Genomic DNA, 15,717 nt, shown 5'->3' with positions numbered 1-15,717 from the left:
TTGTATAAATGCTCTTTATTATGCTGAGGAATTTTCCTTCTATTCCGATTTTGCTGAGAGTTTTTATCATGAATGGGTGTTGAACTTTGTCAAATGTCTTTTCTGCATCAATTGATAAAATCATGTGATTCTTGTCTTTTATTTTATTTATATGATGTGCTACATTAATTGTTTTTCTAATGTTGAAACATCCCTGCATACCCGGTATGAATCCCATTTGGTCATGTTGAATTATTTTTTTGATATGTTGTTGAGTTTTATTGGCTAGAATTTTGTCAAAGATTTTTGCATCTGTGTTCATGAGGGATATACGTCTGTAATTTTCTTTATTTGTGGTGTCTTTCCCTGGTTTTGGTATCAGGGATATGGTGGCTTCATAGAATGAGTTAGGGAGTATTCCGTCCTTTTCTATGCTCTGAAATACCTTTAGTTGTATTGGTGTTAAGTCTTCTCTGAAAGTTTGTTAGAACTCTGCAGTGAAGCCATCTGGGCCAGGGCTTTTCTTTGTTGTGAGTTTTTTTTATTACACTTTCAATCTCTTCTTTTCTTACAGGAATATTTAGTTGTTGTACTTCGACTCGACGACACTGGGTTTGTTTTGTACTTGTGTTTGCGTTAGTTTAGGTAGGAAGTGTGTTTCTAGGAATTCATCCATTTCTTCTAGGTTTTCGAATTGTTTAGAGTACAACTTTTCATAGTAATCTGATATGATTCTTCTAATTTCATTTGGGTCTCTGGTAATATCGTCCATCTCATTTCTTATTGGGTTATTTGCTTCCTCTCCTGTTTTTCTTTTATCAGTTTGGTCAGTGGTTGATCAATTTTGTTGATTTTTTTAAAGAACCAGCTTTTAGTCTTTTTAATTCTTTTAATTGCTTTTTCTGTTTTCTAATTCTTTTAGTTCTGCTCTAATTTTTATTATTTGTTTTATTCTGGTGCCTGAGGGCCTTTTGTTGCTCTCTTTTTATTTGTTCAAGTTGTAGGGACAATTCTTTGATTTTGGCCCTTTCTTCTTTTTGCATGTGTGCATTTATTGGTATAAATTGACCTCTGTGCACTGCTTTCGCTGTGTCCCAAACGTTCTGATAGGAAGTGTTTTCATTCTCATTTGACTCTATGAATTTATTTATTCCATCCTTAATGTTTTCTATAATCCAGCCTTTTTTGAGTAGATTATTGCTCAGTTTCCAAGTGTTTGATTTCTTTTCCCTGCTTTTTGTGTTATTGACTTCCACTTTTACGGCCTTATGGTCAGAGAAGATGCTTTGTAACATTTCCATGTTTTGGATTCTGCTAAGGCTTGCTTTATGACCTAATAGGTGGTCTATTCTGGAGAATGTTTCATGTGCACTGGAAAAGAAAGTATACTTGGCTGCTGTTGGGTGGAGTGTTCTGTATATGTCTATGAGGTCAAGTTGGTTGATTGTGGCATTTAGATCTTCCGTGTCTTTATTGAGCTTCTTTCTGGATGTCCTGTCCTTCACAGAAAATGCTGTATTGAAGGCTCCTAGTATTATTGTGGAGCTGTCTATCTCTTTTGTCAATGCTGATAGAGTTTGTTTTATGTATCTTGCAGCCCTGTCATTGGGTGCATAAATAGTTAATACGGTTATATCTTCTTGGTGTATTGTCCCTTTAATCATTATAGATGTCCTTCCTTATCCTTTATGACAGATTTAACTTTCGAGTCTATTCTGTCAGAAATTAATATTGCCACTTCTGATTTTTTTATTGTTCTTTGCATTATATATATTTTTTCAGTCCTGTGAGCTTTAGTTTGTTTCTATCTCTAAGTCTAAGGTGTGTCTCTTGTAGGCAGCATATAGACGGATCTTGTTTTTTAATCCATTCTGCCACTCTCTGTGTCTTTATTGGTGCATTTAGTCCATTTACATTCAGGGTAATTATGGGTAGGTATGAATTTAGCGCTATCATTTTGATGTCTTTTTTTGCGTGTTGACAGTTTCTTTTTCCCACTTGATTTTATGTGCTGAGTAGATTTTCTTTATATGTTGTCCTTTCCTCATATTTGTTGTTGTTGATTTTGTTTCTGCTGAGTTTGTATTTTTCCCTTGTATTTTATTTTGATGAGTAAGATAGTTTGTCTCCTTTGTGGTTACCTTATTATTTACCCCTATTTCTCTACTTTTAAACTTAACTTTTATTTCTTTGTATCACCTTTTCTTCCTCTCCATATGGATAATCTATGACTACATTTCTTAGTCCCTCTTTATTGTTTTAATGTTGTCTTCTTTTATATATAGTAGCATCACTGTTACCCTGTTCTGAGCATTTTTTTTCTTGATTTATTTTTTTGATTTCCCTGTCTCAGTTGACTCCTGGTTGCTCTGCCCAGTGTTCTAGTCCTGAGTTGATACCTGATATTACTGATTTTCTAATCAAAGAACTCCCTTTAGTATTTCTTATAGTTTTGGTTTGGTTTTTTACAAATTCCCTAACTTCTGTTTAACTGGAAATGTCCTAATTTCACCTTCACATTTGAGAGATAGTTTTGCTGAATATATGATTCTTGGCTGGCAATTTTTTTCCTTCAATTTTTTATATAAATCATTCCACTGCCTTCTTGCTTGCATGGCTTCTGTCAAGTAGTGTGAGCTAATTCTTATTGGCTCTCCTTTGTAGGTGACTTTTCATTTATCCCTAGCTGCTCTTAAAATTCTCTCTTTATCTTTGGTTTTGGCAAGTTTGATTATAATATGTCTTGTTGACTTTCTTTTAACACGTACCTTATGTAGAGTTTGATGAGCATCTTGGATAGATATCTTCTCATCTTTCATGATATCAGGGAAGTTTCTTGCCAACAAATCTTCAACAGTAGTTATTTATATATCTCTATAGGATGGCTACATATGGGTGATAAAATAGGACACATGAAAATATCTACAAAGTCTGAGATCATGAGAACAATCTCACAAGTCTGTTGTTCACAATAGGTGTTAGGTCCTAGGCAATGTTTATGGGATACCATGTCAATGGATGACTTAGTCTATAAGCCTCAAACACAGTTGGAGACACTGTGGAGAAACAAGGCACAATCTATACCTGAAGAATTTATGATTTCAAACTATAGCTGAAAAAATAATAATTTCCATTAAGTATTTGTAATTAAGGTTACAGAAAATTAAAGGTTGTTAATCATCTAACTTTAAATAGGGAGATTACCCTGTATTATCCAGGTAAAATAAATGCAATCACAAGCATCCTTAAAGGTGGAAGAGAGAGGCAGAGGAGAAAGAGGCGGATGTGGTAATGGAAGAATTGTCAAATATATTTAATGTGACTGACTTTGAAAATTTAGGAAGGGAATCACAAGCATAGGAATATGGTTGGCCTCTAGAATCTGGAAAAGCCTCCAAAAGAAACACAACTGTACTGACACCTTGATTTTAGCTCAGTTAGACCTTTGTCAGACTTCCGACATAGAGGACTTAAGACAATATATTTTCATTGTTATAAGCCATTACATTTGTGGCAAGATGGTACAGCAGAGGTAGCTAACCAATACAAGACCTTAAGACATATATTTTAAGAACCAGCTCAAGATGCCTTTGACAGAACACCAAATCTCAAATTATTTGTGAATGCCCTCATGTCAAAAATTTTTCAATTTCTAAACATATAATCTGTCCATCTATACTAATGCTTTCAAGATCAACTTTCATAGTAAAGTGTCTTCTCATTTCTCACCATGTATTTTAGCTAGGTACCGCAATGCCCCCAAGTATATCATTTCTAAAAGAGCAAAGATTGTACTTTAATGCTTTGGCTTTCCTGAGAGCTGCCCATGGCTAATGTGTGGAAGCAATGAGATCTCTGTGGAAGCTCTGGGGGAGAAAAAATATCATTGTATGACAACTACTTCAGATGAGGTAATTGCATGGGATCAAGGCAAGGGAAGAATATTCCCTCACACAGGGAAGCCAAACAAGGAGATCCAGAATAATTTTTAGGTTCGTGGTTGTCACTTTCACCCACAGAATTTTAGCTCTCAGAATCCTATTCTTTATCAGGGCACTGGTTTCAACAAAAGAAGTCTGTTGAGGCTGCACCTTCAGTCTTCTTTGCAGTTCTGCCATGATTATTATAAAATTATGACTCTGATCTAGAGCCCAATTTCTGCCTGCAGGAGACTTGGTGACAGTGGCAGGAGGGGCTCTATATTAGATCATGTCAAGGAGACATAATAGATGGAGTGTTTCTGAGGAGACACCTACATTACATAAAATTCACACTTCCTTTTTTATCTTTTCCTTACCTTGAAATAAAAGAAGACCTCAGCCAAAACTCAGTCAACTAGAAATTACTACTGTGCTAATCTTTCAATAGCAGAATCAAACTGTATCTTCTGTAATCAGTAGCAAATTACTTGGGGTGGGTTTTAACTTGAAATTCACAGATGTTAAAAATAAAAAAGAAAGTGATGTATATATGACACTATAGTTCATTGTAGAACCCGTAGTTCCTTATCTACAAATATAGATACCAATTTTCCCAAGCTAAAGAAATGTTAAAGCTCTCGGTACATAAAATTGATACAAATTTAATAAGTTTAATACGCTTTACTACAAAAAGTCAGTATAGAATTCTCATATAAACAAAAATTTCTGTACAGATAAAAATACAAATAAGGAATTAAATTGAAATTAGATTCTTAATGATTATGTAACTAGAGACTATGGTGTCATATGGATAGTGACAAGAGTTACTACCCAACCCCACTGCAGAAACATAGGTTTCCTATATACGTTTCTATCCCTCTACTCATGTTATTCTCTTCTCAGGACTTTATTGAAAATTCACTAAAATTTTCTACCTGTAACATAATATACTTCTGTTTCAAAGCCCAAAATTCCTCCTCTGGATTGTCACACACAGTTTTGAAAAGAGAAGATCTAACAGGATAAGAATTTAAGCATATAAAGGGCTAAATGTAATCATAATAAAAATAACAAACAAACAAAAAATCTATTGTCATCAAATTGAAACCCATTCATGGCAACCTCATGTGTTACTGAGGAGAATTTTTCCATAGGGCTTTTTGGCTGTAATCTTTATCGAGGTGAATCACCAGGCGTTTCATCTGTAGTGCTCCCGGGTGGATTCAAACTGTAAACGTTTAGATTAATAGTGGAGTGACACCAGAAATGAACATGAAGAAAGACAGAAAAACATCAGATGAAAACCACAAGTGGTTCTAGTTACCAGAGAGAGGTAGAGGCAGTAGTAAAAAATCTAAAACAATAGCCTTACATACTTAATTGTACCTGCTTTTGTCTCTTCCTTTACTTGAAATTGACTCAACAGTAGCCAGTGTATGTGTATCCTGAAGAAAGTAACACTTATTCTCCAAGATAAGTTTCTATGAAACCCACAATAAAAAAATAATATGCTTTGTTGAATTATGCTAAGTCAATGCAAACTAAGAAGAAGGATTTGAAATTTCCATTTAACTTTGGTCTTCTGAGATCAGTTTCTTGCTCCATAGCTTCCTCATGGCATTTTTCACCTCAGCATTTCTCAGCGTATAAATCAGAGGGTTAAGCAAGGCTGTTCCAATTGTATAAAACACAGTTATCATTTTATCCACGGAGAAGGTGGTTACGGGGCGTGTGTATATAAATATACCGGGAACAAGGAACAAGATGACTACGATGATATGAGAGATGCAGGTGGAAAGAGCCTTTTTCCTTCCTTCAGCACTGTGGTTTCTCAGAGAATACAAAATGATGACATAGGAGAACATCAGCATTACAAAACTCACTATACAAATGGCCCCACTATTGGACACCAGCAGCAGATTGGTCACATAGATGTCTGTACAGGCAAGTTTCAACAAGGGCTGCAAGTCACATAAATAGTGATCAATCACATTGGGACCACAGAAAGGTAAGCTCAAAGTCAGGAAAATCTGAACTGAAGAATGCACACAGGCCCCTACCCAGGCTAGAGCTACCAACACACTGCAGACCCGCCGGTTCATGATGCTCATGTAGTGCAGGGGTTTACAGACGGCCACATAGCGGTTAACGGCCATGAGGATAAGGATCAAGATCTCCAAGCAGCCAAAGAAATGAAATGAAAAGATTTGGATAATGCATTCACTGAAAGAGATAGTGTTATTCTTCTGAAGGGCATCCACAATCACTCTAGGGGCTATGGCAGTACAGAAGCAGGTATCAGATAAGGATAAGTAGAAGAGGAAAAGGTACATTGGACTCCCAAGTGCCCGACTGGTCTTGATGGTAACAATAATCAGTGAGTTACCCAACAATGTCCCTAAGTAGAAAAGCAAGAAAAGGACAAACACTATTTTCTTTTTAACAGGATCTTGTGTCAGCCCAAGCAGAATGAACTCAGTCACATTATTATTCAGCAACATTTCATGAATGAGAAGAAGGTACACGTGTGAAATGGTTTATCTGAAAAAAATAAAAAATACAGGAATTAATGTATGGTGCTGTGCAAGAGTGTGAAATATTTAATGCAAATTAGTTTCTGGTGCTATGCAATGCTATGGGATATTTTGAGCAAAAATAAATATTCCACGTCAGGGACAACCTAGCTGTTTTTTCTTAATCAGTCTCGTCACCTCTTTGTTCCTCAATTTTTAATGACCTCTTCATAAGGTGATTTTAAATCTCAAATAAGCTTATGAAGGATACTTTCCTAAATCACTCTTAAAATGCAGCTCTTTGTTAACTTTAATTTGTTTCTGCTCTTATTAATTTGATTTATTTGATAACTAAAAAATCAGGATATATGATTTCAATGTATTATTTACTTAGTATATTTCACATTCAATAGATCTTGTGGCCCATGTTTTTCATGGTTGGTTTATCAGGCAGGATTTAGAATATATGTGTCTTCCTTTTTGAATTTAATGTTATAAATATAAAAAATATGAAGTCACACACTATTCACGTCCACATAAATAGAATCTTATTTCTACATATATTTATGTATTACATATTAGTGATGCATACTTATATAAATGTATATTACTTATAAATATATAATAAAGGAAGAAAAAAACGTTGCCACCAAGTCAATTCTACTCATGGAGACCACATGTCTTACAGAGTGGAACTACTCTATTGTTTTTTTTTTTTTTTTAATGTAATTTTTACAGAAACGGATCACCTGGATTTTCTTCCATCTTGTTGGTGAGTGGGTTTGAACTGTGAATCTTTCGGTTACTAGTTGAGTGCAAACCATTTTCACTACTCCGGGACCAATAAATATATGACCTAGTCATTTACTGAACATTCATTTAGATATATTCCAACTTGAAGAAGGGGGCAAGAAACATTTATTTACCCCATTGCTGTGGAGTCACTTCTGAACATAGCCCTATAAACACCAAGTTCTAAATAATCTGCTTTTACTTCAAACACCTTAATGATATTTAGCACTTGACATGTTGTAATAAGCATAAATGAAAATTCTTTGAAAATTTATAATGTCCAGGGGCAGTTCTACTCTACCCTATAGGGTCACTATGAGTCAGAATCGACTCGACAGCACTGGGTTTTTTTGGGTTTAGGTGCCCTGGTGGTACGTGGTTAAAGGACACCTCTGCTAAAAACCAGAATGTTCCTTAGAAGCAAGGATGGTGAGACTCCATCTTATATAATTTGAGCACATTGCCAGGAGGGATCAGTCACTGCAGAAGAATATCATGTTTGGTAAAGTACAGGGTCAGCAGAAAAGAGGAAGACCCTCAATGAGATGGATTGACACAGTGGCTACAACAGTGGGCTCAAGCATAAAAACAATTTGTAAAGATGGCACAGGACCAGGCAGTGTTTTCTTCTGTGGCACACAGGGTTGCTATGAGTTGGAACTGACTCGATCACACCTTACAACAACACCTAACCAAAAGATTGGTGGTTCAAACCCACCAACCACTCCATGGGCGAAAGATGTGGCAGTCTGTTTCCATAAGGCTTAGAGCCTTGGATGCCCTATGGGACAGTTCTACTCTGTGCTACAGTGTCACTATGAGTTGGAATTGACTCGAGAGCAGTGAGTTTGGAATAAGGTATCTCAAGTATCTTCATTTCTATTTTTTTCTTCTCATTTCTGAAAATCTGAAAAGTACCTCTTAGAGCACTCAAAGTCCCTGAGGTTACATTTCCAGTTTAAAAGAGAGAAGATGATTGTATAATAGTTCATGCTTCACAATTTAGGTTTTTTGATTAAACATTTTAGATCTGGGCAGTAGGAGTAGGGGTTGTCACCAGGCAGTTAGTATATGATCAGACAGTCTATAAACACAGTCAAAGATACATGAACATTTATTCTATGTTTAAGTTGATATTCATATTAATGTGAAATAATGCATTTTTCAGTAACTGATGTTAAGAATGTCAATCACCATCTAAAAAAAAAAAAACTATCTCATTATTCAAAAAACTATATATTCCAGACGATTGAAAGATAAAATGTATCAAACCAAACTAGAATATAATATCGAAAGAATATATTTTAGGGTAGCAAATTCATAAAGAAAAATTATAATGCATTAAAACTTCTGTATAACAAAACTCAATATGAACAAAGAGTTTTTCAAAGTGGTGGAATGGGATTAAATATTTATAACTCCTACAAGTCAATATAATAAAGATTTGTAACCCAATTTTAAGGAGCCCTGTAGGCGCACTGGTTAAGTCCTAGGCTGCTAACCCAATGGTTAGTGAGTGGTTCAAACCCACCAACAGCTCTGCAGAGAAAAGACCTCCCAGAAAGATTTCAGCCTAAGAAACCCAATAGAGCAGTTCTAGTCAGTCACAAAGGGTCACAATGAGTCAAAATTGAATCGACAGCTTACAACTACAACAACCACCACACAATTTTACAAACAAGCAAAATATTTGAATAAGCAATATACACAAGAACGTTCTAACTGACCAATGAACACATATGAAGATACTCAACCTCATTAAAATCAGGGAAATACCAATCAAACAGCAATGAAATACTTGTAAGTTTTGTAAAAAGCAGACCATATCAAATTTTGGTTTAGGAAATCAGCATGAGATCTAGTAAAATACCCCCAGAAAGCATTCAAAAGGATATACATTGCAACCTTGCTAAAAATTGGGAAAACAGGAAATGATCGAAAAACCTAACAGTAAGAGTGTATAGATAATGTGACATATGTCCTTATTATTGAAAATTAGGGAGAAGTTTAAATATTGGAGCTATATGAGCTTCTAACATGGATAAATCACTGAGATATATTGATGACTTTAAAAACTAATAAACTGCAGAAAAATTTCCACAGTATGATAACTTGCATGTTGAAAAAAAAAAAACTATAGAGAATGCTATATAGTTTCTATGTGTACCTGGTATTATAAATGCATTGAAAAAGATATGGAAAAAAATCTTTACCTCTGGGGAAGAAAGGGAGAAATGGCCAAAGGGAATTTTAGTGGTATAAATATTGTGATTCCTCTATTAGGAGATTATATTACAATATTGTGTAATTAAAGTTAATTAAATGTTCATTAAATTTAATATGGTTTAAGGGTGATGCATTATATGGGGAATGAAATTACACAAAATAAAACAGAAGCCACAATCCAGTAGTAGAATTCAGTGAACTTTTTTTTTTTTTTTTAATTTTCATTAAGCTTCAAGTGAACATTTACCATTCCAATCAGTCTGTCACATGTAGGTTTACATACATCTTACTCCCTTCTCCCACTTGCTCTCCCCCTATTGAGTCAGCCCTTACAGTCTCTCGTTTCGTGCTAATTTTGCCATGTTCCCTCTCTCTCTATCTTCCCATCCCCCCCTCCAGTCAAGAGTTGCCAACACATTCTCCCGTGTCCACCTGATTTATTTAGCTCACTCTTCATCAGCATCTCTCTCCCCCCCACTGACCAGTCCTTTTCATGCCTGATGATTTGTCTTCGGGGATGGTTCCTGTCCTGTGCCATCAGAAGTTCTGGGGAGCATTGTCTCTGGGATTCCTCTAGTCGCAATCATACCATTAGGTGTGGCCTTTTAATGAGAATTTGGGGTCTGTATCCCATTGGTCTCCTGCTCCCTCAGGAGTTGTCTGTTGTGCTCCCTGACAGGACAGACATCGATTGTGGCCGGGCACCAACTAGTTCTTCTGGTCTCAGGATAATGTAGGTCTCTGGTTCATGTGGCCCTTTCTGTCTCTTGGGTTCTTAGTTGTCGTGTGACCTTGGTGTTCTTCCTTTGCCTTTGCTCCAGGTGGGTTGAGACCAATTAATGTATTTTAGATGGCCGCTTGTTGGCATTTAGGACCCCAGGCGCCACAATTCAAAGTGGGATGCAGAGTGTTTTCATAATAGAATTGTTTTGCCCATTGACTTAGAAGTCCCCTCAAACCAAGTTCCCCAGTCCCCAGCCCCTACTTCGCTGACCTTTGAAGCTTTCATTTTATCCAGGAAACCTCTTTACTTTTAATCCAGTCCAATTAGGCTGACCTTCCTTGTATTGAGTGTTCTCTTTCCCTTCACCCAAAGCAGTTCTTATCTACAGATTGATCAATAAAAAGCCCTCTCCCTCCCTCCCCGCTTTGTAACCACATAAATCTGTGTTCTTCTCTGTTTTTTCTATTTCTCAAGATCTTATAATAGTGGTCTTATACAATATTTGTCCTTTTGCAACTGACTCATTTCGCTCAGCATAATGCCTTCCAGATTCCTCCATGTTATGAAATGTTTCAGAGATTCGTCACTGTTCTTTATCGATGCGTAGTATTCCATTGTGTGAATATACCACAATTTATTTACCCATTCGTCCGTTGATGGACATCTTGGTTGCTTCCAGCTTTTTGCTATTGTAAACAGAGCTGCAATAAACATGGGTGTGCATATATCTGTTTGTGCGAAGGCTCGTGTATCTTTAGGGTATATTCCGAGGAGTGGGATTTCTGGGTTGTATGGTAGTTCTATTTCTAACTGTTTAAGATAACGCCAGATGGATTTCCGAAGTGGTTGTACCATTTTACAATCCCACCAGCAGTGTATGAGAGTTCCAATCTCTCCGCAGCCTCTCCAACATTTATTATTTTGTGTTTTTTGAATTAATGCCAGTCTAGTTGGTGCGAGATGGAATCTCATCATAGTTTTAATTTGCATTTCTCTAATGGCTAATGATCGAGAGCATTTTCTCATGTATCTGTTGGCTGCCTGAATATCTTCCTTAGTGAAATGTGTGTTCATACCCTTTGCCCACTTCTTGATTGGGTTGTTTGTCTTTTTGTGGTTGAGTTTTGACAGAATCATGTAGATTTTAGAGATCAGGCGCTGGTCTGAGATGTCATAGCTGAAAATTCTTTCCCAGTCTGTAGGTGGTCTTTTGACTCTTTTGGTGAATTCTTTAGATGAGCATAGGTGTTTGATTTTTAGGAGCTCCCAGTTATCTGGTTCTCTTCATCATTTTTGGTAATGTTTTGTATTCTGTTTATGCCTTGTGTTAGGGCTCCTAGGGTATATCCTATTTTTTCTTCCATGATTTTTATCGTTTTAGTCTTTATGTTTAGGTCTTTGATCCACTTGGAGTTAGTTTTTGTGCATGGTGTGAGGTATGGGTCCTGTTTCATTCTTTTGCAAATGGATATCCAGGTATGCCAGCACCATTTGTTAAAAAGACTATTATTTCCCCAATTGACTGACACTGGTCCTTTGTCAAATATCAGCTGCTCATACGTGGATGGATTTATATCTGGGTTCTCAATTCTGTTCCATTGGTCTATGTGCCTGTTGTTGTACCAGTACCAGGCTGTTTTGACTACTGTAGCTATGTAATAGGTTCTGAAATCAGGTAGGGTGAGGCCTCCCACTTAATTCTTCTTTTTCAGTAATGTTTTCTTATCCGGGAGTTCTTTCCTTTCCATATGAAATTAGTGATTTGTTTCTCTATCCCCTTAAAGCATGACATTGGTATTTGGATTGGAAGTGCGTTATATGTATAAATGGCTTTTGGTAGAATAGACATTTTTACTATGTTAAGTCTTCCTATCCATGAGCAGGGTATGTTTTTCCACTTAAGTATGTCCTTTTGAATTTCTTGTAGCAGAGTTTTATAGTTTTCTTTGTATAGGTCTTTTACATCCTTGGTAAGATTTATTCCTAAGTATTTTATCTTCTTGAGGGCTACTGTGAATGCTATTGATTTGGTGATTTCCTCTTCGGTGTTCTTTTTGTTGATGTAGAGGAATCCAAGTGATTTTTGTATGTTTATTTTATATCCTGAGACTCTTCCAAACTCTTCTATTAGTTTCAGTAGTTTTCTGGAGGATTCCTTAGGATTTTCCATGTATACGATCATGTCATCTGCAAATAGTGATAGCTTTACTTCCTCCTTACCAATCTGGATACCCTTTATTTCTTTGTCTACCCTAATTGCCCTGGCTAGGACTTCAAGTACGATGTTGAATAAGAGCGGTGATAAAGGGCATCCTTGTTTGGTTCCCGTTCTCAAGGGAAATTCTTTCAGGTTCTCTCCATTTAGAGTGATATTGGCCGTTGGCTTTGCATAGATGCCCTTTATTATGTTGAGGAATTTTCCTTCAATTCCTATTTTGGTGAGAGTTTTTATCATAAGTGGGTGATGAACTTTGTCAAATGACTTTTCTGCATCTATTGATAAGATCATGTGGTTTTTATCTTTTGTTTTATTTATGTGATGGATTACATTAATGGTTTTTCTGATATTAAACCAGCCTTGCATACCTGGTAGAAATCCCACTTGATCAGGGTGAATTATTTTTTTGATGTGTTGTTGGATTCTATTGGCTAGAATTTTGTTGAGGATTTTTGCATCTATGTTCATGAGGGATACAGATCTAAAATTTTCTTTTTTTGTAATGTCTTTACCTGGTTTTGGTATCAGGGAGATGGTAGCTTCATAGAATGAGTTGGGTAGTATTCCGTCTTTTTCTATACTTTGAAATACCTTCAATAGTAATGGTGTTAAGTCTTCTCTGAAGGTTTGGTAGAACTCTGCAGTGAAGCCATCTGGGCCAGGACTTTTCTTTCATTGGAAGTTTTTTGATTACCGTTTCAATCTCTTTTTTTGTTATGGGTCTATTTAGTTGTTCTACTTCTGAATGTGTTAGTTTAGGTAGGTAGTATTGTTCCAAGAATTTATCCATTTCTTCTAGGTTTTCAAATTTGTTAGAGTACAATTTTATGTAGTAATCTGACATGATTCTTTTGATTTCATTTGGTTCTGTTGTGATGTGGTCCTTCTCGTTTCTTATTCGGGTTATTTGTTTCCTTTCCTGTATTTCTTAGTCAGTTTAGCCAATGGTTTATCAATGTTGTTAATTTTTTCAAAGAACCAGCTTTTGGCTTTGTTAATTCTGTCAATTGTTTTTCTGTTCTCTAATTCATTTAGTTCAGCTCTAATTTTTATTATTTGTTTTCTTCTGGTGCCTGATAGGTTCTTTTGTTGCTCACTTTCTATTTGTTCAAGTTGTCGGGACAGTTCTCTGATTTTGGCTCTTTCTTCTTTTTGTATGTGTGCATTTATCGATATAAATTGGCCTCTGAGCACTGCTTTTGCTGTGTCCCAGAGGTTTTGATAGGAAGTATTTTCATTCTCGTTGCTTTCTAAGAATTTCCTTATTCCCTCCTTGATGTCTTCTATAACCCAGTCTTTTTTCAGGAGGGTATTGTTCAGTTTCCAAGTATTTGATTTCTTTTCCCTAGTTTTTCTGTTATTGATTTCTAGCTTCATTGCCTTGTGGTCTGAGAAGATGCTTTGTAATATTTCGATGTTTTGGATTCTGGAAAGATTTCTTTTATGACCTAATATGTGGTGTATTCTCGAGAATGTTCCATGTGCACTAGAAAAAAAAGTATACTTTGCAGCAGTTGGGTGGAGAGTTCTGTATAAGTCAATGAGGTCAAGTTGGTTGATTGTTGTAAGTAGGTCTTCCGTGTCTCTATTGAGCTTCTTACTGGATGTCCTGTCCTTCTCCGAAAGTGGTGTGTTGAAGTCTCCTACTATAATTGTGGAGGTATCTCTCTCGCTTTTCAATTCTCTTAAAATTTGATTTATGTATCTTGCAGCCCTGTCATTAGGTGCGTAAATATTTAATATGGTTATGTCTTCCTGATCAATTGTCCCTTTTATCATTATATAGTGTCCTTCTTTATCCTTTGTGGCGGATTTAAGTCTAAAGTCTATTTTGTCAGAAATTAATATTGCTACTCCTCTTCTTTTTTGCTTATTGTTTGCTTGATATATTTTTTTCCATCCTTTGAGTTTTAGTTTGTTTGTGTCTCTGAGTCTAAGGTGTGTCTCTTGTAGGCAGCATATAGATGGATCGTGTTTTTTTATCCAGTCCGTGACTCTCTGTCTCTTTATTGGTGCATTTAGTCCATTTACATTCAGCGTAATTATAGATAAGTAAGTTTTTAGTGCTGCCATTTTGATGCCTTTTCATGTGTGTTGTTGGCCATTTCATTTTTCCACATGCTTTTTTGTGCTGAGACGTTTTTCTTAGTAGCTTGTGAGATCCTCATTTTCATAATGTTTAACTTTGTGTTTATTGAGTTGTTACGTTTTTCTTGGCTTCTTTCCTGAGTTATGGAATTGATATTCCTTTTTGTGGTTACCTTATTATTTACCCCTATTTTTCTAAGTAAAAACCTAACTTATATTTTTCTATATCGCCTTGTATCACTCTCCATCTGGCAGTTCAATGCCTCCTATGTTTACTCCCTCTTTTTGATTATTGTGATCGTTTATCTATTGATTTCCATGATTTCCTGTCGTGTGTATTATTTTGTTTATTTATTTATTTTTTAGAATTAGTCTTAATTTGTTTTTGTGCTTTCCCTATTTGAGTTGCGTTGATATCAGGATGTTCTGTTTTGTGACCTTGTACTGTGGTGGTACCTTATATTATTGGCCATCCGACCAAACAATCTCCTTTAGCATTTCTTGGAGTCTTGGTTTAGTTGTTGCAAATTCTCTAAACTTGTGTTTATCTGTAAATATCTTAATTTCTCCTTCATATTTCAGAGAGAGTTTTGCTGGATATATGATCCTTGGTTGGCAGTTTTTCTCGTTCAGTGCTCTGTATATGTCGTCCCATTCCCTTCTTGCCTGCATGGTTTCTGCTGAGTAGTCTGAACTTATTCTTATTGATTCTCCCTTGAAGGAAACCTTTCTTTTCTCCCTGGCTGCTCTTAAAATTTTCTGTTTGTCTTTGGTTTTGGCAAGTTTGATGATAATATGTCTTGGTGTTTTTCTTTTTGGATCAATCTTAAATGGGGTTCGATGAGCATCTTGGATAGATATCCTTTCGTCTTTCATGATGTCAGGGAAGTTTTGTGTCAGGATTTCTTCAACTATTTTCTCTGTGTTTTCTGTCTCCCCTCCTTGTTCTGGGACTCCAATCACTCGCAAGTTATCCTTCTTGATAGAGTCCCACATGATTCTTAGGGTTTCTTCATTTTTTTTAAATTCTTTTATCTGATTTTTTTCCAGCTATGTTGGTGTTGTTTCCCTGGTCCTCCAGAAGTCCCAGTCTACATTCTAATTGCTCGAGTCTGCTCCTCTGACTTTCTATTGCGTTGTCAAATTCTGTAATTTTATTGTTAATCTTTTGGATTTCTACATGCTGTCTCTCTATGGATTCTTGCAACTTGTTAATTTTTCCACTATGTTCTTGAATAATCTTTTTGAGTTCTTCAA

The 15,717-nt window shown here is 35.9% G+C and overlaps 1 protein-coding gene across 1 annotated transcript; it reads right to left on the bottom strand.

The window, feature by feature from the left end:
* Positions 1–5,467: 5,467 nt before the first annotated feature.
* On the bottom strand, positions 5,468–6,400 carry LOC126063695 (olfactory receptor 4C16-like). The gene has a single exon (XM_049862106.1). The coding sequence runs from the start codon at positions 6,398–6,400 to the stop codon at positions 5,468–5,470; it is 933 nt and encodes a 310-aa protein (XP_049718063.1).
* Between the last annotated feature and the right edge of the window lie 9,317 nt (positions 6,401–15,717).

This window comes from Elephas maximus, chromosome 20, assembly GCF_024166365.1.
Source record: "Elephas maximus indicus isolate mEleMax1 chromosome 20, mEleMax1 primary haplotype, whole genome shotgun sequence".
NCBI classification, from domain to species: domain Eukaryota; kingdom Metazoa; phylum Chordata; class Mammalia; order Proboscidea; family Elephantidae; genus Elephas; species Elephas maximus.
This window is presented reverse-complemented; position numbering and strand designations above follow the sequence as displayed.

Excerpts from the sequence above, each read along its gene's own strand:
- LOC126063695 (XM_049862106.1), bottom strand. The coding sequence starts at position 6,400 with ATGTTGCTGAATAATAATGTGACTGAGTTCATTCTGCTTGGGCTGACA.